This window comes from Cupressus sempervirens, chromosome 6 (genome assembly GCF_028749045.1).
Source record: "Cupressus sempervirens isolate cs-2001-9-10 chromosome 6, ASM2874904v1, whole genome shotgun sequence".
Taxonomy (NCBI): domain Eukaryota; kingdom Viridiplantae; phylum Streptophyta; class Pinopsida; order Cupressales; family Cupressaceae; genus Cupressus; species Cupressus sempervirens.
In genome coordinates, this window is record NC_143123.1 from 403,127,764 (window position 1) to 403,154,422 (window position 26,659).

General features: G+C 35.0%; 1 protein-coding gene and 1 long non-coding RNA gene across 3 annotated transcripts in view; one reads left to right on the forward strand and one right to left on the reverse strand.

Annotated features, from left to right (window-relative positions):
- The window catches only part of LOC149552760 (uncharacterized), a 70,163-nt gene extending 49,939 nt beyond the window's left edge, over positions 1 to 20,224 (reverse strand). Inside the window, exons 1-2 of the long non-coding RNA XR_016352967.1 lie at positions 20,005 to 20,224; positions 10,781 to 11,030 (exon numbers count right to left, since the gene is read on the reverse strand). This is a non-coding gene — a long non-coding RNA (uncharacterized LOC149552760). The remainder of the gene's footprint in view (positions 1 to 10,780; positions 11,031 to 20,004) is intronic.
- APX6 (ascorbate peroxidase 6) overlaps positions 1 to 26,659 on the forward strand; it is a 111,171-nt gene that overhangs the window by 54,854 nt on the left and 29,658 nt on the right. For both annotated transcript variants that reach the window (XM_089788300.1, XM_089788301.1), the window contains exon 4: positions 16,009 to 16,136. In XM_089788300.1, coding sequence (XP_089644426.1) covers positions 16,009 to 16,136 — 128 coding nt within the window. The remainder of the gene's footprint in view (positions 1 to 16,008; positions 16,137 to 26,659) is intronic.

The following is a 26,659-nucleotide window of genomic DNA, read 5'->3' on the forward strand; positions in this document are numbered from 1 at the left end:
GAGAGAGAGAGAGAATTGAAAAGTATCTATAGTTTATGGTAAGGATAATTGTAATATAATATATAAGAGTGATAGTATTTTAATTGTATTTCATGTTATTAGTTTAACATTAATACTATTAATTCATTAACATTATAATGGTTATGCTATTGATTGATATAATTTAACAATAGTGTTATCACAATAATGTATTTAAGATATTAACTCAAATAAAACAAATCTAAGCAAATGTTTTTTTAAAAAGAAAGAATACATTAATCATGTCTCATGACAGCCCACCCCTCCTGAATTTTCTTGTCCTCAAGCAATGTTGAGTGAGATATGACTTCATCTCCCACCCATGTAGCATCTTCCGTAGGTAGATTTTTCCATTTCACTAAGTATTCTGGAATAGTCCTGTTCCTCAATTTCCTGTCACGCCTTTCAAGAATAACCTCAAGTTCCAAGATGAGTTTCCCTTCATTGTCTAGTGGCGGCAAATCAACACAAGGGCTTATATGTTTCCCGAGGACTTTCTTTAGTTTGGATACGTGAAAGATATTGTGAATCCTGCCGTTCTCAGGTAATTCTATCTCGTAGGCTACTTCACCTACCCTTCTTAAGATCCGATATGGTCCATAGAAACGTGCCTTTAGTTTCTCTACTCCGCTGACCTTAAGTGAAGATTGTTTGTAGGGCTGTAGTCTTAAGAATACTAGATCTCCAACTTCAAACGTCCTTTCCACTCGCTTTCGATCAGCATATATCTTCTGTTGGTTTTGAGCATGGTGGAGATTATCCTTTAGAATCTTCATAATATCAATGTTTTGTTGGATGAAGTCCTTAGCTCCTGGTACATTGCTTCCTTGAATAATCAAATCTTCGAATGTGGGGGCCTCATACCCATATAATGCTTTAAACGGACTCATCCCAATAGACATGTGATGGGTGTTGTTATAGCAGTATTCTCCTAAGTATAACCATTTGGTCCATGCATTTTGCTGTCCTGTCACATAGTTTTTGAGATATCCTTCTATCCATGTATTAACAATCTCGGTTTGTTCGTCCGTCTGGGGGTGATAACTGGTGCTGGGAGTCAACTCAGTTCCTGCTAACCGGAAAAGTTCTTTCCAAAATAGGCTGAGAAACTAGCTATCCATGTCACTAATAATATTCTTTGGTAACCCGTGTAGCCTAAAAATTTCTTTGAAGAATATCTCTACTATCTGTGGTGCCTTATAATGTATGGATATTGGGAAGAAATGTGCATATTTGGTCAACCTATCCACCACTACAAAGATGGAGTCTCCTTCTCGCACTTTTGGTAACTCGGTAATGAAATCCATGTAAACGCTTTCCCATTTTTGATTTGGAATGGGTAATGGTTGTAATAAACCAACTGGGTGGTTCTGTTCAGACTTATTCTTCCGGCATGTGATACATTCTTGGACATATTTCATAATGTCCTTCTTTTGGCCTTTCCAAGAGTACCTCTCTCTTATCTTCTTGTAAGTCTTGTAGAACCCTGTGTGTCCAGATAGAGGGTTGTCATGGTATTCGTTCATAATTTTTCCTTTAACCTTGGAATTTGCGGCAGGCAATATTCTTCCCTTGTATAGACTGAGTTCTTCAATTATTTTGAATTCATCATTGAGTATATTTCCCTCCATGATCTCATTAGTTCTTGGGTCAGCATATTTTGTAACAATATCATTTTTCCAATCGCCTGTGATACTAGTAAGAGTGTTCAAATGGCCTTGTCGAGATAAAGCATCTGTTACCACATTATTGGTTCCTTTGACGTACTCAATATCAAAATTATAGGCTTGGATCTTGCTTACCATTTTTGTTGGCGATCATTAAGGTCTTTTTGATTCATGAAGAACCTTAAGCTGTTATGGTCTGTCTTAATATTGAACCTTCCACATACTAGGTACTGTCTAAATTTTGCCAATGCGTGCATGATAGCCAACATTTCCTTATCATAGATTGAGTAGTGCCTTTCTGTCTTTGAAAGTTTCTGGCTCTCGAAAGCAATAGGGTGTTTGTTTTGCATGAGTACTGCCCCAATTCCTTCACCTGAAGCATCACAGTGTAATTCAAAAGGTAGTGAAAAATCTGGAATAGCTAAGACTGGGCAAGAGCTCATTTTTTCCTTTAACTCTTCAAAAGCTTCCCGTGCCACCTCATTCCATCCAAAATTTCCTTTTTTTGTTAAGTTTGTCAAAGGGGATGCTATCTTGGAAAAATTCTTCACAAATCATCTGTAGTATGCATAAGCCCAAAAATCCCCTAAGTTGAGTTAGGGTCTTGGGTTTTGGCCATTCCCTTATTGCTTTAACTTTTTCTTCATCCATGCTTACACCCTTGGCACTGATTTTATGACCCAGATAGAGAATTTCTTCTAACCCAAATTCACTCTTTGATGCTTTTGCAAATAAGGATTTAGATTCCAATATGTTTAGGACTTCTTCAATGTGTTGGAGGTGCTCTGACCATGACCTACTATAGATAAGAAGGTCGTCAAAGAATATAAGTAGAAATTTCTTGAGTTGTTTCCGCAAGATATGATTCATGCATGATTGGAAAGTGGCCGGGGCATTAGTGAGGCCAAAGGGTAGAACTAGAAACTCGAAATGTCCATAATGACTTCTAAATTCCGTCTTGGGAACATCTTCCTTCCTCATTTTGATTTGGTGGTATCCTGATCGTAAATCAATCTTAGAGAAATACATTGCTCCATGAAGTTCGTCTATGAGTTCATCCACCCTAGGAATGGGATAGCGATTTTTAATAGTTTTCTTATTTAGTGCTCGATAATCTATACACATCCTCATTGTCCCATCCTTCTTTTTAACAAGTACCACCGGTGATGCAAAAGGACTTGAACTAGGTTGAATATGTCCCATTGCTAGGAGTTCTTGAATGGCTTTTTCAATTTCATCTTTATATTTTTGAGGATGTCGGTAAGGGGTGGTAGTCACTGGTTTAGCATCTTTTTCCAACTCTATAATGTGTTAAAATCCTCTTTTGGGTGGTAATCCGGGTGGAATTTCTTCAAACACCTTTTTATGTTTCTTAATAATGGGCTCAATATCTATATGAATGGCTGACTCTTGTGAAGTAGATTTGTTTAATACTAAGCATTGTGCAACCCACTCTCCTTGACCATGTTGTAATATTCTTTCTATTCTTTTGCATGAGACTAGTTTTGTAGAACTATCAGGTATTCCTTCCAATGTTATTTTTTCCCCTTCGTGCTCAAATTGGATCTTCAAGTTTGGAAGGTCAAACTTAAAACATCCCAAAGAAAATATCCATGGAGCCCCCAAAATTATATTTGAATCTAGTGGAACCACATGCAAGTCCTCTTTGATGGTGTGCTTTCTTCCTAATGTGATTTCTTGTTGTGGAATCATCCTTGTACATCGTACCAATGATCCAGTGGCTTGAGTAGCAGTAAATCCCTTGATCTTTTCAGCTTTTAACTTCATTTTATTAACTAGTTTTTCATCAATGTAGTTGTGGGATGCTCCACTATAACTAGTGCAATGACTTTTTGTCCATCGAGAGTGCTCCTAATTCTTAAGACTTGATGTTTAGAGGATTGAGTAATAGTGGCTATCACTCCATATTCTTCTCCTTCTTCTTCTATTTCATTGCTTTCTTCAGATTTTGCTCTTTTTTTGGTATTTTCTTCCTCAGGATCTTCTTCCATTCCTTGGAGGCAGCCCCTCTTTTTACATTTATGTCCTAGTAGCCTGTCTTCACTAGAATTGCGACAAGGGTTTCTCTTCTGATTGCAACTATGGCTTGGCCCCCATGGTACTTGGCATTTGAAGCATAAATTCTTTTTCTTTAGCTCCTCTCATTCTTTTGTAGGTACAAACTTTTTGTATAACTTATCTTTTTTGTGAGATTTTGTGTTGGGTTTATTCCATGACTTGTTATTCGTGGTTGAGACCTCCAGTCATATTGCTATTTCAAAAGCATCGTCTAAGGATGAAGGCTTTAGGGCACTTACTAAACCCTTTAATGAGTTGTTTAATCCTTCTATGAACAAGTAGGTGGAGCAGTCGTCATCTACTCCCGTGACTTGGACTGAAATCTTTTGGAACTCTTTTATATAATCTTCCACTGTTCCTTGCTGCCTTATTTGAGTCAATTCCTTAAAATTCTCTTGGGGATGCCTCCTATCAAATCTCTTAATGAGTTTTTGAGAGAATTCTTTGTAAGAAGTGATATTTTGGTGCCCTTGAGTAATAAGGCCATGGTGCCACCAATCGTGTGCCGTTCCCTCCAAGTGAAGAATTGCGAATTGAAGTGCATCTTCTTTCGTCATAGGGCTAAGGGTGAAATAAGTGTTCAATTTTTGTAGCCAAGCATGTGCAGTGGACTTTCCTGATCCATCAAAATTTGGACATGTTACTTTATTTGCTTTGCTTTTAAAATCTTGATTTTGATGTCTTCTTTCTCTCCTAGGAGTTTCTTGTCTGTTGGCTTCACAGAATTCTCTAAATGTTACTAGCTCTTTGATTTCTGGTTCAAGGCTGGCACAAGCTCTTGTGTTCTCAATAGCATTATTGGTTGTTTGTCCTGCCCCTTCCATCGAGGGTTCCTCCCTAGGTAAAAAGGAGGGTTTGGGTACCCGGGATGATGAAGCTCCATTATTTTCTAAGTGGTTTGTACTTATGTTTCTTCCACTAGAATTATTGTTTTTTAGTTTGTTTATGGAATTTCCCATGTTTGGCAATGCTTGGAGAAGTGCTTGGTTTGATCTCTCTATTTGCTCTGCTAGAGTTTGGTTTGTTTGTTCCATAATATTCCTAAGTTCATTAGATAATTGTTTGCTCATTTTTGCTCCCTTTCTCATTTACTATTTTTACAGGATGGCAGGATCATGCCCTGATACCACTTGTGATGATCCCTTTTTAAACCCTTGACCTAAAATCCAAATTTTAGGCATTAGTTAGAGAATCATTCAATATTTAGCAACATATAACCATCATTATTATTAAGTTGGGGAGTGGATGAGTGATTATCTAGTGAACATAATCTTTTGAAAGATTTCTTCATATAGGGCATAGAATTTTTTCTCTCTCCTTATTATGATCATCATAAGATGGAAGACTTACAGTGCCAAAGGGCGCGTGAAACAGACTACAAGCGGTTCCCTAGAGGATATCCTCATGTGCTCAAAATTACTCTGCCTCTCCCTCCACAAATTCCCTACCTTAAGATATCATGATATGGACGAGGAACAAACCCTTATGTACTATAATTAGAATATGCTCCTAATGAGGATCCTTATGAATGTGTCTTTATATATATATTTATCCATATATCCTTAATTCAATATTTATCTAAATTCATTTTACATATTCATATCTCTACTTGTGTATATATACATATATTTGTATATATATATATATACATATACATATTTATATATATATTAAAACAAACTTGTATCAATATGTATATATATTAAAACAAAACTTGTATCATAATTTTACCATTGATGAAATTTTCAACATATTCAAGGAACCGATATATTTCATACATACCAATTAGTATGCTAGTTTTCTGCTGATTGACAGGTCCACGAACTGTGTACTCGAGCCTGTACACTCACGTATTGTGCCTTGCTTTTTTGTTTCTTTTTAACCTTTTTCCTTAGATGTATATGGGCGGCGTTCCCTGATGTACTACGGCCAATACTTGACATACAACTCTTTTACGCAGGGATTGTGGTACTGGGTCGTACCTTTGATGTAGTGACAGTGGTGTATGACTGTCCCCCTGGTGCAGATCTCTATGCAATCCGAAAGGCTCGCTTCTTACTTCCTTTCTTCTTTTTCCCAGAACTTTCTATGCCTTCGAAATATACCCTAACCCTAATAAATATCGCTTGATTAGGCTGGAGCAGATGTGAGTGAAGGGACGTGTCCCAAATATGTTTTATCATTGTTTTTATTAAATGCTATGTTGTTTAGTTATGTACGTTAATTGGATTTATAAAGTTATATATATATATATATATATATTGAATTTAAAAGTATCTATAGTTTATGGTAAGGATAATTGTAATATAATAAATAAGAGTGATAGTATTTTAATTGTATTTCATGTTATTAGTTTAACATTAATACTATTAATTAATTAACATTATAATGGTTATGCTATTGATTGATATAATTTAACAATAGTGTTATCACAATAATGTATTTAAGATATTAACTCAAATAAAACAAATCTAAGCATATGTTTTTTATAAAGAAAGAATACAATTAATCATGGCTCATGACATAATAGATCAGATAGTAGAATAGGAAATGAATCTTAGTCTCAGCAACACCCATGTCACAACGCTGACAAAACCGCTCATCTCTGCTGGTCTGTCTAGATACAGAGCCGGTGAGAGCCAGCTTTGAAGGAGCCTAATAGGATATGTAAGGCATGAGGGCACAGTTGAGAAGAGTACTAAGGTTGAACAATAATACCATCCTGAATGTCAATATAGTGCTCTACATAGAAAGCCACACATGGGCGGAGGCCCCTCGATGGGTCGATTCAAGTCACATGAATAAACCTCTTGTAGATTTCCATCTTGGTAATCTCATTGAACTTTGACTAGGGGGAGATGAGTGGGAGTGTCTAGGGAATACTGAAAGGGAGGGAGTTGGTCAATATCGATACCTACAGAGCGAAGGAGATTGGAGGCATGAGCATACCAATGACGAGCGTGACTAGTAGGGTCTAAAGCTGCAATCAAAGTTGAGGAACAGAAGGCCAAGTAGGAATAACAATATTTTCCATCAATAGAGTTCACAAAGCCCTTGAGTTTGTGAAGTAATCAAATTACGTCAAAAATCGTGCAAAGTCTGAAGGGATGAGTACCAAACTCGACCAAGATAATAATGGTAGGAGTAGTTGGTTGACAGTGAATGAGACGTTGAAGAAGAGTCTGAACCCTCTCCATCGAAACCCAGTCAGTGGCCAATAGGGAGGGCCCCCAAACGGTCTAACCATAAAGGATAGTAGGTCTGACCAGGGAGTCTAAGATATACATCTTAGACGTGGTATCTTGGAAATGGTGTCTAAAGCACTATCTCTGAAATTAAAGCAAGTGAACCCAACCCCTTGTTGACCCACAACATCATAGCTGGTCTTAAAGTGAAATGCGGCCCAAAGAACCTAATGCCCAAATAGTTGTAGCTGGAAGTCATCTTGATCTTGGTCCCTTTAAAAGAGAAGTGGAGATCAAAGATTTTCAAGCAGTTGAAAACCATAACCAGGGTCTTGCCCATGTTGACCACCAATTGCTGAGAATCACAAAAGGAGGCCAACTTGTCCAAAAGACACTGTAACTCATTAGGGGAGGAAGAAAAAAACACTACATCCTCAACAAAGGGAAGGATGGAAATCAAGACTAGATGGAGATAAGAGTTGTCCTCGAGAATGGAGAAACTCCTTAGATAGGTCTCAAGTATTAGACTTTTGCCAAGCAGTGCTGAGCCTCCTCAATGATGGACTTGAGGGTGAGAATATGGTTTGTAGTCTGAAAATCAGCTCTGAAATAAGCCTGGCCTCTGGCCCTGCATTCTAGTTTGTCCAGCTGTCTTGTGAGAATAATGTGCAAAACTATGCCCAATCATAATGGTCCTGTAGTTCCTTGGATCAGACGCTGAGCTAACCTTGTGAATCGGGTGAATAATATGGTGAAACCAAGACGACAAAAAGCCATAAACACCTTTTTATTGAAGAGATTAACAAGATACAAACCAAGAACATAAATCCCTAGCTTGAAGAGTTTAGCCTGGAACCCTTCGTCATTTGCCGCCTTGTTTCAACTCATGGTTCTAATGGCCTTGGCAATGATGGATATATTAAAGAAGTGGCAATGAAGAGGGGGGGGGGGGGGCGATGCAAGGTGGAGGATAATCGGGAATGTCATAGAGGGTAGATGTGTAGGAGATAAGGGAGCTGAAATCCAGGTTAGTGGGGAAAGAGCACATGCCAAAAGTGCTTTAGGGAGGCTTGAAGGGAAGAGATGAGGGACCTACACTGCTCAAGGTAAAAGATACACTTCTTATAGCGAAGGAAGCTATGGTAGGAGAGCCTGACTCGGGGGAAGGAGGGATCTTGATCGGTAAATGTGAGTGAATAAGGCGGTGGAAGGACTTGCAGTCGTCATTAAACCAACTATTATGGGGAGAGGAACTCGGGTGGGAGGGACAAGCCACGAGGGGGCTAGAGAAATGAGGGAAAGAGAAGATGATAGGCTCTCGAATCGTTGTGGAGATGAGGTCAAGCATGGTGGAAGCATGTGACAAGTTCATAAAGGGAGCGACCCGAAGAGTGCCCCCAAGGTGGTCAATGAAGAGGTCACGATTGACATCAACGAAGGAAAAGGTGGCGTGGGTAGGCAAGGGCAGGGCAGGGAGGGAGGACATGGGTGGGAGAGGGGGTTGATGAGAGGGGCACGAAAGGTGAGGCTAAGGAGGGAGTGGTCAGCTGACGGAAGGTAGGAGACAGAGAAGCAACTAACAAAGGGAAAGAGGGAGGTGAAGGCAAGGACGCATTCAATGACACTAGCACCAACGCAATGGGTGAGTAGGTAAACAACTCAAAGTCGGGGAAGCAAGGGAGCTTGTCAAGAAACACAAGAGCAAAAGACTCATAGAGGTGAAGGAGGTGTTTGCCATTCTGTGCAAGGGGGGCATCGATGTCATTAGAGGTACGTTGTAAACTAATCGTATCATTATTTGACTCATAAGTGCATAGGGAGTCAGTCTACCGATCATGAAAAAGAGCCTGAAGAACTTCATTAAAGAAGAGCAAGAAGCCAAGAAGGGAAGTTCCAAAAAACACATTAGATAAAGATATCAAATAAGAGATTGTTAGAGAATCATCAATGGAGACAAGGATGTAATCATCGAATAGAAAGAAGGAAAGAAGGAAAAAGACAAAAAACAATTATTAGAATAGATTATTTGTGATTATTGGTATGAGTATCTAATATTCATGACGTATTAATTATTACTACTCATCACTAAGTGCATATAGTCAATACTTGACTGCTTATATTACTCACACCAAACATCCATATAGTATTATACTTTTGAGATAGGATGCATTTTGTTTACATTAAGATAATTTCTGATTCATATCTACAACTTGATATATGGACATATGGAATGTGTGACTTGGGTTGAATACTGTGTATTTATATTTTTAATTGCATTATATTAATACAGTTCAAGATAGGTAAGTCTTGCGGTTAAATGGGTTGTGCTACATCATACAAAGGCAAGGTATATGTCTTGCAGTGGAATGGACCATACTACATCATAAAAAGGCAAAGGATAAGTCCCACGGTGGAATGAGCATGGTCTACATGATGCAAAGGCACTAGTTATGAAGGGAGGGACAAGGGGTTCAACTCTTTGGCCTAGGGTTGAGCTAGGACATCCTATTGTAATCCTTCCTCCAAAACATATGGTATATATTTCTACAATAGTTAAAGGACCTTAGCTATATGAAGGGAATGAGATAGAATACTAGAGAACATAATGATTCTGCTAGGTATCCCAACCCCATAAGGTACTGGGTTAAGGGGGATAGAGTATCTATAATGGAAAATAACTTAGTGTAGAAAATTGTAGAATTGAGCAAATGCATGACACAACATTTGTGTGGAAAATCCTGGTAAAAATATACCAGTTTAAAATCATAGGCCAATCTCTTAACTTTTATTGCTTAGGAATTTCCACAGTTACAAAAGTGTTCAAAACATATGAACAATCATGACTTCGAGTTGTAGAAAATGACTGAGTTGAGTTCAAAATACAAACCACTTACTAAATTTACTAAGCATGACTTGTACAACTACATGTTAAACACTTGTCAAAATTACTATTTTAGGCAAGCCACCAAAACAAATTACTATCTATAGTAAGTCAAGTCATACAAAGTTACTAGTTATAGTAAGTCTCCAAAATTTTGCACCTCCAATAGGGACGCCTTTGGTGTGGTGCCTTTTGTTGCACTACATGAGCATTTGGATGACTCAACCACAACTAGATGACTAGATGGATGACTTCATATTCCAACAGTATCTACCCTTGTGCCTATGGCAGCGACAAAAAAGGCACCTCATCATGTCTTCTTATTCACCCATCACCATAGACATGGCCCATACATCTATTTATTTGTTGTTGTAAAGCTTAAGATTGACTACACTAATGATATAACTAGCTTATATATATGTAAAGATGGGCACTTGTTCCTTATTTGGTGATTGAAGAATCTAAATCTAAATTTATCTTGGTAAAAGGCATTTTAATTGGTTAAGTTATATTTCTATCTTACAAATCTTATTTTAATGGAATTTATGATTCTAGGACAAGAATTATGGCAATCTCAAAAATGGGGATTATAGACTCCACCTCTAATCTAATGGGTCACAAATGAGAAGGCCTTGGCCTTTTATAGTTGTTCAATTACAATGAAGGGCCAAGATTTCTCAAATAATGCCCTAATTTAACAAACAACTACAAGCATTAAATGCTTGTACAATTATATGAAGGTACCACCCTGTGGGCGAATAGAAAAATTACAATGTTTTTGAGAGATCAATGAGCAAATAGATTAGGTAGAGACATGATGTTGACTTGATGTATACTTGGCGTAATATGATTGACTGATCTTTAACAAGTGCAAACTTGAATTTTCTGATTGGTTAGAAATAGATAGGCACCACATCAACACCCCCATCTTGCATTGTTTGTTTTAATACCAGTTCTCCACCTTCAAAATTTGGAAATCTTCTCATTGCCATGATCTTGAAATTGCTTGTACATGAAATCTTGATTTCTCTTTTGGTGACTTGACCTTGACTGTGATCTGGCACTTGTTCTTCAACTTCAACTACCATCTTGCTTATCCTATGGATGAACCACTTGCAAGTTGCTAATGTATGAAGTCTTTATATTGTACTTTGCCATAGTTCCTCCATGTTCTTGAGCATTTCAATCCTTCACCTTGGCCTTGCAAAATAAGAAAATACTTGTGTCAAATTCACAAAAATGTTAAGTATAAGCAATATAAAACATTTTACCTAATCTTAGCATTGTAGTTGCATTTGAACTAATTCATGCAACAACATTAAACAAATTTCAATTCTATTTGACTTACATTGCAGATGTTCATTTTGCTGGTTAAGACCAAAAAATTGGGTGTTTAGAATCTGATCTTAGCATGAAGTTACCCCAAATTCTGACTTTCGGACCCAGGCCTGCAATTTGCTCCTTTTCAAGACTTGGAAATCTGAGTTCGAACCCTTGAATTTGTCCAAATCTGGTGTTTTTCCAAGTCTTATTTCAAAGCAATGCTTTCAATCTCCCTCCTAACTTGAGCAGCTGATGTGAAATTCACTGGATTTCAACTGGATCTGCTCTGCTTATGTTTGAACTTCCTGTGATTGTGGTTTGGAATGAGGCAAACTGCCTCCCTTGTATAGAAAATCATGTCCAAGGGGTGCTATCTCCTGCCTGGGCTGACCTCATTAAGAGGGAAAACAAAGTTTTAATTTCAATTTTAAGACCTTCTAATGCTGGCCAACTTGGCCTATTTATTGAACAATTTGGTTTTAACAAAAATCGCCCCTCTCCTTCATTGGCAAATTAGTTAAAAGGACAAGTCATGCATTGTTTTTTTTAATGATTGCACGAGGTTTATCAACTAAAGGCGATTTTTCCAGTGGTTATACATGGTTTTATGCTAAGTTAAACCACTTTGCGAGAGTTATTCACAGTTTTGAGCGAGTTATATATATGGTTTTTGACTTGGTTGTACACCAATTTGGCATAGTTGTACGTGGTTTTTGGTGTATTGTACATCAATGTTAGCATAGTTGTACATGGTTTTTAGCATAACTGTACATGGATTTTTGCATAGTTATGTGATGTTTTTTTAGCAATCGAGCACAAATTAGGTTTTTAAAAAAAAAACTGTGTGACTATAAAAATATAACATTTTAGTATACATTTCTTATTCTTTAAGTTATATTTTATAAATGCTGTCAGGATATTTGAGAGTGGCTTCAGACTTATAGGAATTATAATGGAGATTTTAGATTTTGGGAGATTCTAAAATATTTCCAGGCTCAACCAAATTTTAGGAATCAGCATGCCTCCAGTGTTATCTCCTACAACTTCTCCTAACTTTTGCATGATAAATTTGATATTGGAACAAGGATTTTCAAAGGATTCCAATTCATTTCACCACAAATCTCTTGACTTCAATTCCACCGCCTCAATTAGCATGGCAACTGTCACTCATATCCGTGACTGAGCTGATTCGCTAATGTGTCAAAATTGCTCAAACCTTCTCTTCAACTCGCAGACTTGAAAATTGCCACTAAGCTAGGACTACCTGGGACAACTACCCTACTATGGTGTGAAAATCTCAAAACACATACATTCATACTTATCAAATAAAGGCATATGATGAGTTATCTAAATCATATGACAATGCATTATATCATACCGCAATATCTGATATATATGTAACTGCTGTCTGATATATATATATATATATATATATATATATATATATATGAGCTGGAATGCTGATTGACCTTCTTTGATGCCATATGATTTTGCTTCTTCCCTTGTGGTCTAGGGGAAACGAGCCAGTTGCTGCCCATGTTTGAATGAGTGGCATCTACAGTTACCTATCACCCCCAATTTCCGCTCATAAAAAGCCCCAAAACATGATAGCACATGTACTAATAGCCAATCACACATGCACTAATAGTTGATCATTTTTTACTTTCTTGGTTGCTGATTGGTCTATTTGTGCAAAAAAGTACTATTTTTTGGTGAGTGGCCATTGGGGGTGAACATAACGGATTCCGGGTGAATGTTTTAAAATGGCACTTTTAGACCACTTCGCACTCTACAAGTTCTATAGAGAGCTTTGTAAATGTGGAAAAGCTGAAAGGTTAGCATTAATCTCTTCACTCACCTATGGTGGTTCACCGAAAGAAGTGACAAATTTTGACATATGGATTAAGAGTTCTAGGTGCCCGAAGTTAGCCTGGGCGGCTACTAGATTGTCTCCCCTAATATCTTGTGATTTCCTTTAAGTGGCGCGTCCTTTGGATTGGTTGTCCATTCATGAGGGTCAGATCTCCTCATTGGTGTCCCACTGATGATTATTAGTTAACACCATTAGTTTGCAAGACCCCTTGATGGATTGCATGCCTTTAGATGGTTAGTGCCTTCCTTAAGATCTCTGCATAGTTAAGATTGTTTTGTTACCATGTTCTGGTTCCTGTTAATCTTCGATGTCATTGTTGTTAAATACCTACCCAACCATTGATATTAATAATATTTTGTATTTATTAATGTAGATGTTCCCTCCGAATCGTCCTTCATAATTTTGTGCTCTAGATTTTCTGTAACTTTGCTTTCATTCGATTGTTTTTGCATTGTTTTTTCCTTACTATTGAACATCCCACTTTAAGTCCTCTTTGTATTCTCTTCAAGAGGAAAAGGAGGTGACTATACAAATGAGGTTGGCTGCACTACATAGGGAACAGTCGGCCTTACCAAACATTATGAAGAGTAAGACTATGTTTTCGTAACTTAATATTTTATTTTATTTGTCATATTCAGGTGGAGTTGACCCATAATGAAAGACTTCACTTATATGCCAAAAGGTTGTGTTTGCACTTAGAATCTACATAGGTTGGCCATTATGTCCTCTCATCATGGGACATGACATTAAGGTAGGCGATACTCCAAGAAGCACCTGATAGTCATGACCAGAAAGGAATAGCTTTTTACGAGGGAAAGTTTTTATCCATGTCTCAAAGTCACAAATACTGAAGAAACTATCTGCTTTCGGATCAACACTTTCACACTACAGAAAATCGCTCATACCAATAAAATAGAGTCAACAATCTTATATTTTTGCCCCAAGTGAAGAGTCATGCCATAACAGATGGAATTGCACCATAAGAAGGTCCTCATGCCATGGTCAAGCAGCCACAATGTCATCAACTGAAAACTATGAGTCATCCCTCTTCAAAAGACTCCTGTAAGAAGGGAAGAGCCACAATATGTCTAAGGAACAACTTAAAAATAAAACATTACTATGCAATCATTCTTACACCATTTAAGCTGAAAGGCGGCACCAATGAAAGGTATTACTGATACAATGTTCAAAAAATGACCCTTGTTATGGAGAGAGAATTGCATTCAATAAAGAAGCTTTAATAGTTTCCATTCTAGATAGAGCTCCACGACCAAAAGATTGGAAATAGCATGTTGTGAATGGAGGCTATGATGTCAATAAATAGTCTTGTGCTTTGAAGAAAAAAGGCCACACACAACAGGTACTCACCAATAGCCAAAACTAATGCAAGGCTAGATAGTTCAAGCCTCCATAAATTGACCAAAAAAGTATTATTATGCACTACCAAAGGAAGAATAAACAATACCAAACTTTCCTAATAATTCTTTAAACTTCCATCAAATTGGAAAGTGTTTCTTCCAGAAATGGAATTAGAGCTCTTGCACAAATAATGCAAAGTTGTCTATCAATAATGAAACGTTTTCCTTTTTAATTCGATATTTCTTTATTCATCAAAACTAAGTCACAAGATACATCGAATTTCATCCATGAAGTTTGGATTTGAGTGAATTTTTACCCTTTCCAAACTTCATCTGAATTTTATGATATCTAATATAACATTGTTATTTGTAATGATATAATTTTATTCTAAAATAGTATTGAGTTATTTAGTTTAACTTTTTAGCAATGTCAAACTAATGTCAAACTAATGTGACAATTTTGTGGATATATTACTTATATTTAAAAGCAAATAAATTTATACAAGTTAAATTTAATGTCATTTTTCCCCTAAATTTTTACCCTTGTCGAATTTCATCTAAATTTTATGATCGACGAACTCGAATTTGAACTCGAACCTTGTGACTTAGAACCAAAGTATCTCAATTCCAAAATACTAAACTTATGCTTTTGAAAAATAACTCTTTTCTGAAATTAATGAAATACTTCTCAATTTGGTCTTCTAAGAAGACCACCAATTTTTGAACCAATTTTTAAATTTCAATGCAAAATCTGAATGACTCTACCAAAGTCAACTTCGGTGGGAACCTTTTATCCTCGAAATTTATCTTCCAAAGAGCGTTTGCATCCTCAAGAGGCTGAGGTGGATCAAATCTAACTCCAAAACCACAAGGGTTTCAAATTTCAATCAAAGGAGAAGAATATTCCAAATATTTCAAATGAGCCTCTTACTGCTCTTTTATAACCCACTGGAAAAACTCTTGAGATTCTCCCTTTTTACTTCTCTCTTTTAATATTCCCTTTCTTTTTAATTTTTCACTTTAGCCCAAGAAATAATAAAGTGATCCTCTTATTTATTATTTTTCCATTAACATAAAAGAGGTCACCTAAGAACTTATGAATGACCTAATTAAACAATTAAAACATAATTTTAATTATTTAATATATTTGTAGGACAAATAAAAAGTGGGCATTACAAAGCTGAAAAAATAATGAGTAAAGCTAAAAACATTGAAGTTAGAACCAATAAACAAGGTTATTGAAGCAAACACAAGATCTATTTTGGAGAGGTTAAAGAACAGGTTACATATCATATGTTCATGTTTTAGGGAAGAGATATGTTGTGTCCATTGTTAAGTTGACTCTTGGTAAGTAGATTTAAAAGAAAATATGTTAGCACTCCATTCCTTTCTCAAAAGAGAATCTACCATTGGTGGCACTCATGGATGACTTTTGTTTTTAAAGTAAATAGATAATGTACTTATTTAAAGAGAAAGTTATATCTTTCAGCTATAATAGTATTCTAATTTTAGAAATATCCAACTTTGTTCAAAGTGAAATGGAAAATTAATGTAATCACTTGTCTTATATGTATCCTTTGCAGAACTAAAGACTAAAATATGTCATTGAAATGGCTTTTCAAAGGGTAGAAGAAGCAGAGATACATGCAATAAAAAGTGAGATAAGGAAAGTGTTATCAAAGGCAAAAGCTGCTGGGGTATTGCGATTAGTTTTTCATGATGCAGGAACTTTTGATATGGCCAAGAATGCAGGTCTGTTTTTAATTTTTCAAGACCTTAAAAGTCTTTAGCTAAAAAGCAGGACATAGTATGAGTTGAACAAAAATAACGAGTTTAAATAAAAAATAATAAGGGTTGTAGCACCCTATATTCTTTGTTTCTTTGTCATCTATGCTCTCTATCTTGGAACATATGCTTGTTTTGGTGTCATTTGATAGGTCATAATTTTTCACTTGTGTACATCGCACTAAAGCAATAGGAGGGATCCACCAATTTAGAATATAATGGAGAAGAGTCTATTATGACCCAATTTAGATAACATTATAGCATATTTAAATTTGATTAAATGAAGGAACACAATTTTTTTCTTGGTTATCACTAATACATTACTGATCATACAAATCATTATAATAAATTGTATTGAATAGCAACTTCTTCATACATGATATGAATCATCCAAGCAATTGAAGTAAAATTATATCAATCGACATTAGGATAAATAGATAAAAATTACAAGAGAGCATAATTGGGGTGCTTTTCCACCCAACCATGAACTAAATGTTTCCCCTATCTTCTCCCAAATGGAGAGGCCCTACCCCTCACGAAGGATCTAGCAGTTTGAAGTTAAAGAGAACAGAGGAATTCGGTGCAACATGTATATCTAGATACCCAAACATTCATTTGCTAATGCTCATGCAAGTATAAATAAAGTTTAAACTCATATGTCCATTTGATAACATGATATGGTAGAGAACACAAATCCAATTAAACACATATTGGTTGAGCTCTGGACAAAGCTTTTATATGTTGTAGTATACCGCAAATGTTGTAGCAATTTTACCTATTATTCTCTAGTCTTCATATTGGGTACATGTCCACTCTCATGTTTTTTGTAATGTCCCCACTATTATGACTAGCTTGGGATAAGTAATACGTGCAAAATAAATATCAGAATCAACTAATAACATGTCTAACTATAGTATTGAACCTCTATCCTAACACCACACCTTAAAGACATCTCCAAATCGGGATCCCTAACCCTCTTGAGGATCTCTAAGATTCTGAACGATATAATATCGATCAAAGAACCATCCTTAGTTATTTCACCGTCTTCTTCAGAGTGCACCTCCTTAGGTTCTTCTTGGAAGAGATATTCTCTATCCGAGGCCTTATCACATATGCATATGTTGACATCATTGGAATATTTTGGCCATTATATCATTCTTATCTAGCCATTTATATAGGGGTTGGATTGATCTTTTGCATTGACACTATTAGCCATTTATACAAAGGTTGAACTAATATCCAGCATTGGCACTATGAGGTATCATTTATCCCATACTAGCCATTTATCTAAAGACAACCCCAAACCCTACACTAGCATGTACCCAAATCCTACACTACCACATAGCCATTTATATAGAGATGGACATAGTCCCTACACTGGCACTCATGTGAACTTTAATCTATTACTTCTTTATATTCATTTAATGAACACAATTTTAACTATTCATCCAAATACTATTTTTTGATTTGACAATTAGTTTATCATTTATAAATATTGGATAATACTTAATTTCTCATTTATAAATATTGAATAGTACTTAATTTACCATATATATATATATATATATATATTATAAGTCATTACTATTTTGCACAAAATTACTTAACCCAATTCACTGTATTAACTTACCTCAATACTTTCTTCCATGTGGCCGAGAGGTTTCCGTCACCACCTCATTGTGGGAATGGATTACGTATTGGCAATGTAGTATGTCTTATTTGGTTTACTTTCCTTCGTACTCCCTTTCTATTCCTCTTCCATATTATTTCTTCCCCTTCTTTTCTTTACATTCAAAGATAGTTTAATGCATGTGTTCGATCCTCGGTTGGAGATACTATTGTCTTCCTTTCCCTTTCTACTATCTCGGTCTCCTTGTACCTGTTGTGTTTGTTTCCTTATATCCACGTCATTGCTGCTTTGACCATGTATATCCTTATTCCACGTTTCCTATTTCTATCCTCTTGTAAGTCCAAATGGTGGGAAATATTATATTTATTGTTATGCCTTCTAGAATAAATAAAGAACCTCCTTTTTAACTGTATTGAACATGGTTTCCGTGGTTGTTCCATCAAATCCTGTGATATGTGTTGTATGATTATTGTTCTTCTTTTTTGATCGGCCCCTCTAGGTGGTGCACCACCCATCCCATAAATGTTTGTCAACGGGTGTGACCAAGTATGAAAGACATATATTTTGAGTGCGGTGACCTTAGCTAACTGAAAAATACTTAAGTAGCGATTAGTGTGGTAACTGACTCCCTAGTTGGTCTTCCTTCATTTGTGAAATATAAATATTTATTTATTGGATAAGAGTACTCCTAGACAATATTTTTTGTGATAGGTTACTCCTAGACAATATTAATGGTAGTATTTAATATTATTAAATAATTATTGTTTATTTTAATCATTAAATAAAGACACAAAATTACACATATATACATGGCTTGTAGAGAATAATTAATATATTAAAATATGTTGTTCCTATGTCAATATAGGGTTAGCCATTTTCAATCATCATATGGTGAGAAAATAAAATAGTGTGCAGTTACAAACACCTAGATGGTAAATTTAACAACCTTGCTATGTGATGGAACCCTGATTTATCAAATCAAGATCTCCATTTGTCTACCACCCTTTTCATCTTTTCCTACTATTAATCTTATCTTTAAAATTGTTGACCCTTTCCCCTTGAAGATAAGCTTTCATATTGATTGAATCTTAGATTTTGACTAGCTTTTTCAGCATTCTGGATATCTGAAAACCCATATTTTGATTTGTATTCCATTTTAACCCTGAGATGATAACCACTTTCTATGGCTTGACTATTATATTTGTTAGCTGTCCTTCTTTTTCCCAGAACCCGATTCTTCACAAGTTTTCAGCTCACACACATCTTTGTATATCGATATTGGTTTGTGCAATTGATGGTATTGATCCTGAATGTAGATGCATCTCAGGTCTGCATATGATGAATGTAAAATCTCAGTCATATGAATGGGAGCCATTGAAGGAAACAATGACCCCTTTTGCAAAATAGGAGTATTGGGCAGAGTCAAGCATCATATCAGGTTCAGTGTTGTGTATAACCTCTGAGGTATTCTGGATTGATATTAAGGAGTGTATGAAATTCAAGTATCAGTTTGAGGTACAGTGATAAATCCATCAAACATATATACAGTTATAACTGGTCCCAAGGATACTCAGTGATGTTCCTAGATATTCAACGTTAAAAACAAGCATGCAGATTTGGGTTCAAAACAAATAACAAACATCCAGCAGTGTTATTTATCATATGAAGTGAGACATCAGCCTAACTGAAGGAAATAAATAGCGCAATAGCAAAGACAGAGAATGCTACTTTGTTCCTTTCACAAAGATGGATTATATCCAATCTTCATCTTCATTGATGAGTATGAGTAGTAAAGAGAAGGCAGGAGTGAAGAAAGCATCTATGGCAGATGAAACTGCTGGCTATATCAGTCTAACTGTAGAAGAATATGATGCACAAAAGGAAATTGTTCAGATTTGTCTGCAAGCAACAACTAATCAATTATTGAGTTTTTTTATTTGACACCCAAAAATAATATTGAACACTATATAATCTAAAGACGGAAAGGGTCACAGATGCCGTACTCAGCAAGATAGAAAAATATAGAAAATATGGTGTTTTGAAACAGTTATTGAGACAATATGTATGAGCAGCGTATAAAGCACTGAAAGGTATATATAATGAAGACAATAAAAGATTGCAATGATATTTGAATCCAATACAGAGCGATGTCCATAAGTTGTGACAGTAAGACTGTAAATCACAAATACACGGCAGCAACCATACCATGTATTGTATCAGAGAAGCGGCTAAAAGGTGAGCCTCCATGAAAGACACGTTCACAATGATGACACAACATCAAGAGTATCTTCAGAGTTTGATATTCATGAAGAATCTGTGTGCCAGCTCGACTGCTTTGAAAGGGAAATTCGAAGGAATGGATTCAAGAATAGACCAGATGTCTCTTTATCGTAATGAACCAATTCATACTCGGCTACCATGGGAATCAAATGTTCTAAAATAATAAACAAAATGTATAAAGGGAAAGTATCGATTAATTATTAATAATGAAGTGGTGCGGTTTTCATCGAAGAGGGTGATAATATATTTTATTAAATAAATATGACTTTTTGAAAAGTCACATCCCCTATTTGCATAAGAGTATAAATAAGGGTCAGATATTTGGAAATATAACATTATTCAATATTCGAACAATTACATTCATATTTTCAAGAAGAAGCATTTTTATTACTTGTACGGAGGGATAAGGAACAGTAATATGACTTTGTAATATGAATTCAATTATTTTATTATTATTCAATCATTTTATTTTAATAATAAAATAAAATGTTCTTTGTTTATTATTAAAAGCGAGGAGATTTAAACTGCAGGCGAATCGTCCTTTGTAATTATTTTTTAGAATTCTGTATACAATTTAAATATCCGATAAGTGGATATAGTCATTTAGCATTTTAAATTTGATCATTATAGATATTGTGTAATATTAAATTGTTTCCGTATCTGTATCCAGTTTGTCTCCCTACCAGAGGAGTTAAAATTCAATTTGGACTAATTTAAGATTGCGTAATAATTGGCCTGTCGCATCTTGATTATTTAATTGTTAGCTATATAAGTGCATAAGAACTTTATGAAGTTGTACGTGAAAATTCACTGAAGTTGACTCTATTGCCCGGATGAGCAGAGGCACTGGTCCTTTATTATTGAAGTCAAAAAATCTATATATTCCTTCTATAAGCATCAAATCCATTATTTACAAATATTACACAAAACATCCAACCTTTATTCAATTTTCATTTTAATCGAGTTTAAGGACCTTGCCAGTTGGAGAACTCTAGAAGTTTAAATTCGCTATAGAAAAGTTTTGAACCAGATAGTTAGTGTTTGAGGTGAAGGTTTACCTGCTTGGGTGTAGTGGAGCTTTAAGTGCAGGGGAATCGAGAAGTATTCTTGTTCGTTGACCAAAACTGATTGTGGAATCCTATTGGAGAAGTGGCAGGCTCGTGGATTTCCAAGCTGCGGTTTTGGGAACCAACACTATGGTCTAGTTTATTTGATTGGACAAATATTATTAACTAGTATTCCTGTAATCCCATTATGAGGTTGAATAACATAACCAGCCTAGGACTTCCAGAAACAACCATTTATCATTATAACTAGATTCCTAGTGATGCAAGATAATCATTCATATCCTTGAGCTAATTGTATTGATCAAATCACTAACTTTCAATAAATCACATATAAGGAACAATTAAGATTACTAGTATAATGATCTAACTATTTGAATTTAGTTTGCTAATCCCATATACAAGGAAAATACTAGTTCTCAATATGCCCATTCTAGGTCATTTAATCCCTTCAACTCCATATTGGTATTAATTGTTCACAAGTTATTTGTCTAAATATATAGAACACTGTTTCAAGATAAAAATCTATTTGTACATGTTTGTTGTATGGCTTTTGTTTTAGATACAAATATATTGTTTCCTTCACATTTACAATATCCATTAAATTTGCCTCTAAAACTTATGGTAATATACTAATAATGTATCAATGATAAGGATGATTAAACATCATTGAACCAGTAATAGCGAGTAATGGTTATTATGGTTATATTATTGTATAAATAAATAGCAAAGTTGCACGGGGACGGGGGTACTTGGGTACTTTTGGTATAGGTATAGGTACAACTATTTTTCGACATAGGGGATGGGGGTACCTAGGCACATCAACTTTTTTAAATATAATTTTTAATATTTAATAGAAAATCTAAAAATATGGGCATGGCATTTGATTTTTCAAAACAAGAATAGTGATAAAGTTTGCAGATGTGTAATGTATTGTTCAGTTTCAGATTTGCAATATGTTTGAAAAAATATATATGCTAAATCCTAAATGTCTAGATGCATAATAAAGAAGTCAGACTTTAAATATGAACAAGAATATCATAACTCATTCAATGAAATATTGCAAATGATAAATTTCTATAATATCCCCTCTTATGAATATATGAGACACTACTTAAAATAAGAAATCTTCCTCAATGAAAATATTGCACTTCTGTAACACAAGTTTATTACTGGTAATTCCAAATGCATTTGATGAATCCTCTCAATATGGATAATTGGTAGTTCCAAAGAAATGCTACAGTTCCAGAATGCAGTATATGTGTGTCTGTGTAATGGTTGTTTTTGGTTAAACAATGTATTACAATAAAGTTTACTTGTGGTTATTGTTGTAAGGTGATGATCTTAACAATAGTTTAATGTGTTATCATGATGGATGTCATATGAATGATGTTTATGGAGATCATGATATTGCATAGCTCTTATGTAACTAACTAACTAGTGTTCATACTACTATAACTTATATTACGGAGATATGGCATGGTGGATACTATGAGATGCAGTATCAATGGAGACACCATGAGTAGATGTCTTCTCTAGTAGACATCATGAGACTTGATGTCAGTACACATACCATTAAAAGATACGAGTATGGTGAATATGATATGGTTGATATTCTTGGGCATACCATACTCCTAATGTTACTTTGAGGTAAGAGTAGTACATTGTGTTGTTTAGTTGGATAGATATCATTCTCCTTAGCTAAGAGGGAGTGTTAATAATTATAGCTTTGATAGGATGATTCCAATCGATGAAATCAAATGTTTGAATGACCTATCAGCCTTAAACTTTTGATATCCATCCTTCACTATTATTATCATGGAGCATTACTATGAAGTAGATATATATATAACATATATGAGATATATTATCTATATATAAATTATTATCATATATTATAATCATGATAATACATTGAGAAAATATCATATGTGATATATGTTAAAGCAATAACTAATGTGAGTTAAGATATTAACAAGAGACGTGTCTCGCCGGGAGACATGCCTCTTTGTATCATATACATATTCATTGAAAGAGCAACTTGAAGGACATGGAAATTAGTAAGTGTTATTATAAGTTGTAACAGAGATATATCATACCATCTCATTTAGAAAGCATTACATTATGCATCTACGAAACTTTAACTAAAATTAGAATTTCTTAACATCTAAATCTGATCAAACTTTAACACTTCTCACATTACAAATTGAGATCAAACAATTGATTACACCCTATAATCAAGCTAGAATAGACTTGGATCACTACGCAAAAGACCAAAGTAAGGCCTATGCGTTATAGTTGCAAAGTTCAGCCAAATTATGTAAGTAAAATTTCTTATCATAGTCTTTCTAATTTGATAGCACCACTCTGAAATAGAGAAAAAATTATGCACTTCCAAAAAAAAGTACTTGAGAAGGAGATTGCATGAGCCCAAACAAGACCTTGGAATTTGCAAATTTTCAAAAAAATTCATGATTAAAGATTAGAAGTAATCTACACCATTATGAGAGCACCAAATTCTACCCCAAAACAAAAAAAATTGCTCAAAAAAAGGATTCTGGATGTTTGAGATATTATTGTTTGAAAATCGTGGTGCAAGGAGGGAAGAAGAACTAGGGCCTAGGGTACACCTAACTATCCAAACCACCTTGTAGAGTAACATAAGGAAAGCAAACAACACAAAGAACAACACCAATGAGAGAGAACAAACACTTCTATAGATTCATCAAATTGTCGGCATACATGCTCAGCTGTAAGGCCTTGTGGGTTACGGGCAGATACAAAATACATTAAAGATCCATGATCCAACTTCAAACTCTCATTTCCAGACATATATGCCTCCAACTTTCTTAGTCCTCTCCCTTCTACCTCTAACCTAAGCCTAAGCACCCTATTTATACTTGCCAAAATGGCTTACAAAAGATTCTATAACATTATATCGAAGACAAGCGGACCTTAAAATGGTCAACACTCATCCCTAGACAAGATCCTATCATTAAATTCATGATCCAGAATAACTATGAAAGTCGGTTCCTACTAAGAACCAAAACATAGACAACTCGGCCAAAGAAAGGACCAAGCATCAGCAAATAACAATTCACTCGGCCAACACTAGACAATTGGGCACCAACAAGAACTCGACACTGACAAGCAGAAAGAAAATGAGCAGGATTGCAAGGAAACCCAAGATGCTCCTGTATTAGACAACTAGGGTAGAAAGAAATGATTCTCCTGAATCATGCAAGTGTCACATCTTGAGCTGAATCCAACTCAGATTGGGAAATCCATGTAGCATCTTCCATTGATCTATTCTTCCACTTCATCAAATACTCATAGTAATCTTTTCCTCTTGTGCTCTTACTAACTCTTTGATCCAATACTTGTTCAACTTCTTCAATCTGCTTCTTAGGATAACTATCTGATACAACAACTTCATCATTTGAATCATGGTACTTATACAAATTAGCAACATTGAATATAGGAGATATATCCATGTCATTATGTAACTTAACTTCATAAGGATTACCACTGTCAAATTTCCTCGAGATCTTACAAGATCCAAACTTCATCATCTCTAGTTTACTATATGTTCCAATAGGAAATCTGCCTTTCTTTAAATGAACCATCACCTCATCACCAATTTCAAAAATGTGATTTCTTCTGGACCCTTCAAAATTTTATTTATACTTCTGATTACTCTGTTCCAACTTCAGTTTCACTTTCTTATGCAAAGACTCCATAAAATTAGCAAATTCTTCCCTTGTAGCACTTCTTTTCACCAACATCCCTTAAATTTGATACTCTTCTAGGCTGTATTCTAATAACAATCTCAAAAGGTATCTTCCCTGTACTCCTATTCACATAATTATTATATGCAAACTCAGCTTGTGCCAATACCACCTCCCAATTATGTGGTTCATCTCCAATTAAGCATCTCAACAAATTACCCAAGCTTCTATTCACAACCTCTGTCCGTCCATCTGTTTGTGGATGGAATGTAGAACTAAATCTCAATTCAGTACCCATCTTTTTCCACAAAGTTGTCCAAAAATAACCAACAAACTTATTGTCTTTGTCAGAAATAATATTTCTTGGTAATCCATGCAATCTAACAATCTCTTTGAAGAAAAGTTTAGGAACTTGCTCAGCATCTGATGTCTTCTTACATGGTATAAAATGAGCCATTTTAGAAAATCTATCTTGTAACAAACGGTTTTTCATATCGAAAACAAAAATAATTTTAAATAAAGAAAATTCAACATTCATTGATAGACAACTGAAATCCTTTTCATATGACATTAACTGTTTTAATGATTAACTGAAATAACCATAACCACATCAATGTTCATCTGAAAATAACTAGTGTAACGATTAACTAAAGATAATTGTATCCATGATCATCTAAAATAACTAGATTAACGATCAACTGAAAATAACTGTATTTATGATCCATGGAAATAACTAAATTAACAATCAACTGAAAATAACTGTTTTTATGATCAACTAGAATAGCTAGATTAACGATCAACTGAAAATAACTGTATTTATGATCAACTGAAAGTAACTAGATTAACGATCATCTGAAAATAACTGAACTATCCTTTCTAATTGGTGCAATCTTTGTTCTATATGCCAACGATATGCTTCTATTCTCGGATTATTATTGCTGATTCTAGTCCTTATTGTTACATGTATCGATAGCATAAAATTGGATTCAGGAATATGATATTGTTTCTAGAGGTCGTGGGCTACTAATGGTTATTACTCGAGAATTTCAATCTGAAATGTTGCCATTTGCAGGCAGAATATTATTTGATATTGGCATAGAAACATCTGTTTGGATTGGTGAATCCTTGAGTCACTTGTGTTCATATTTGGCAGGGAAAACATTACAGTCTTAACATTTTTAACTTCTACAATTTCAGCACATCCACACCTTTATCATAGAAATTTTTTTATAACTTGAGGGAAATATTCAAAAATATATTCATCAGATGTCTAGTTCAAATATATGATTGAAAGATTAATGTTATCAAGATTGCCACTAATGATATATTTGTGTGGCCCCATATATATTAATGTGGCATGCGAAAGCTTAATTTAAAGGGAAAATGTTATTTGAAGGTGAAAAGATATATGTTGCCAAATGGATTTGGTGGTGTTGAATGTCCTAAGTAGAGGGTTAAACCATATTTGCATCAAAGTCGACTTTTCTAAAGAAATACTTTACAAAAGAAAACATATAATTGGCTAGTAGAGAGGCATTGAATCAGGATATTGGAGATTTTGACTAATTGCTCAATGTTGATTTAAGAGATATCGACCAAAGAATAGGGGTCTTTTAGTGGGTTTCCATTTCTTGAATTAAGAAAAAGAAACAATGTTAATAGAGGAGGCTCATAAGCATGATCCCTACTAGTGATGCTAAGTGTTGATATTTATTTTTGTACCTTGAATATGGTGCAAAATTGCTCAACAATATAAGAGTGGGAACTTCACATTGTAGGGGAAATAGT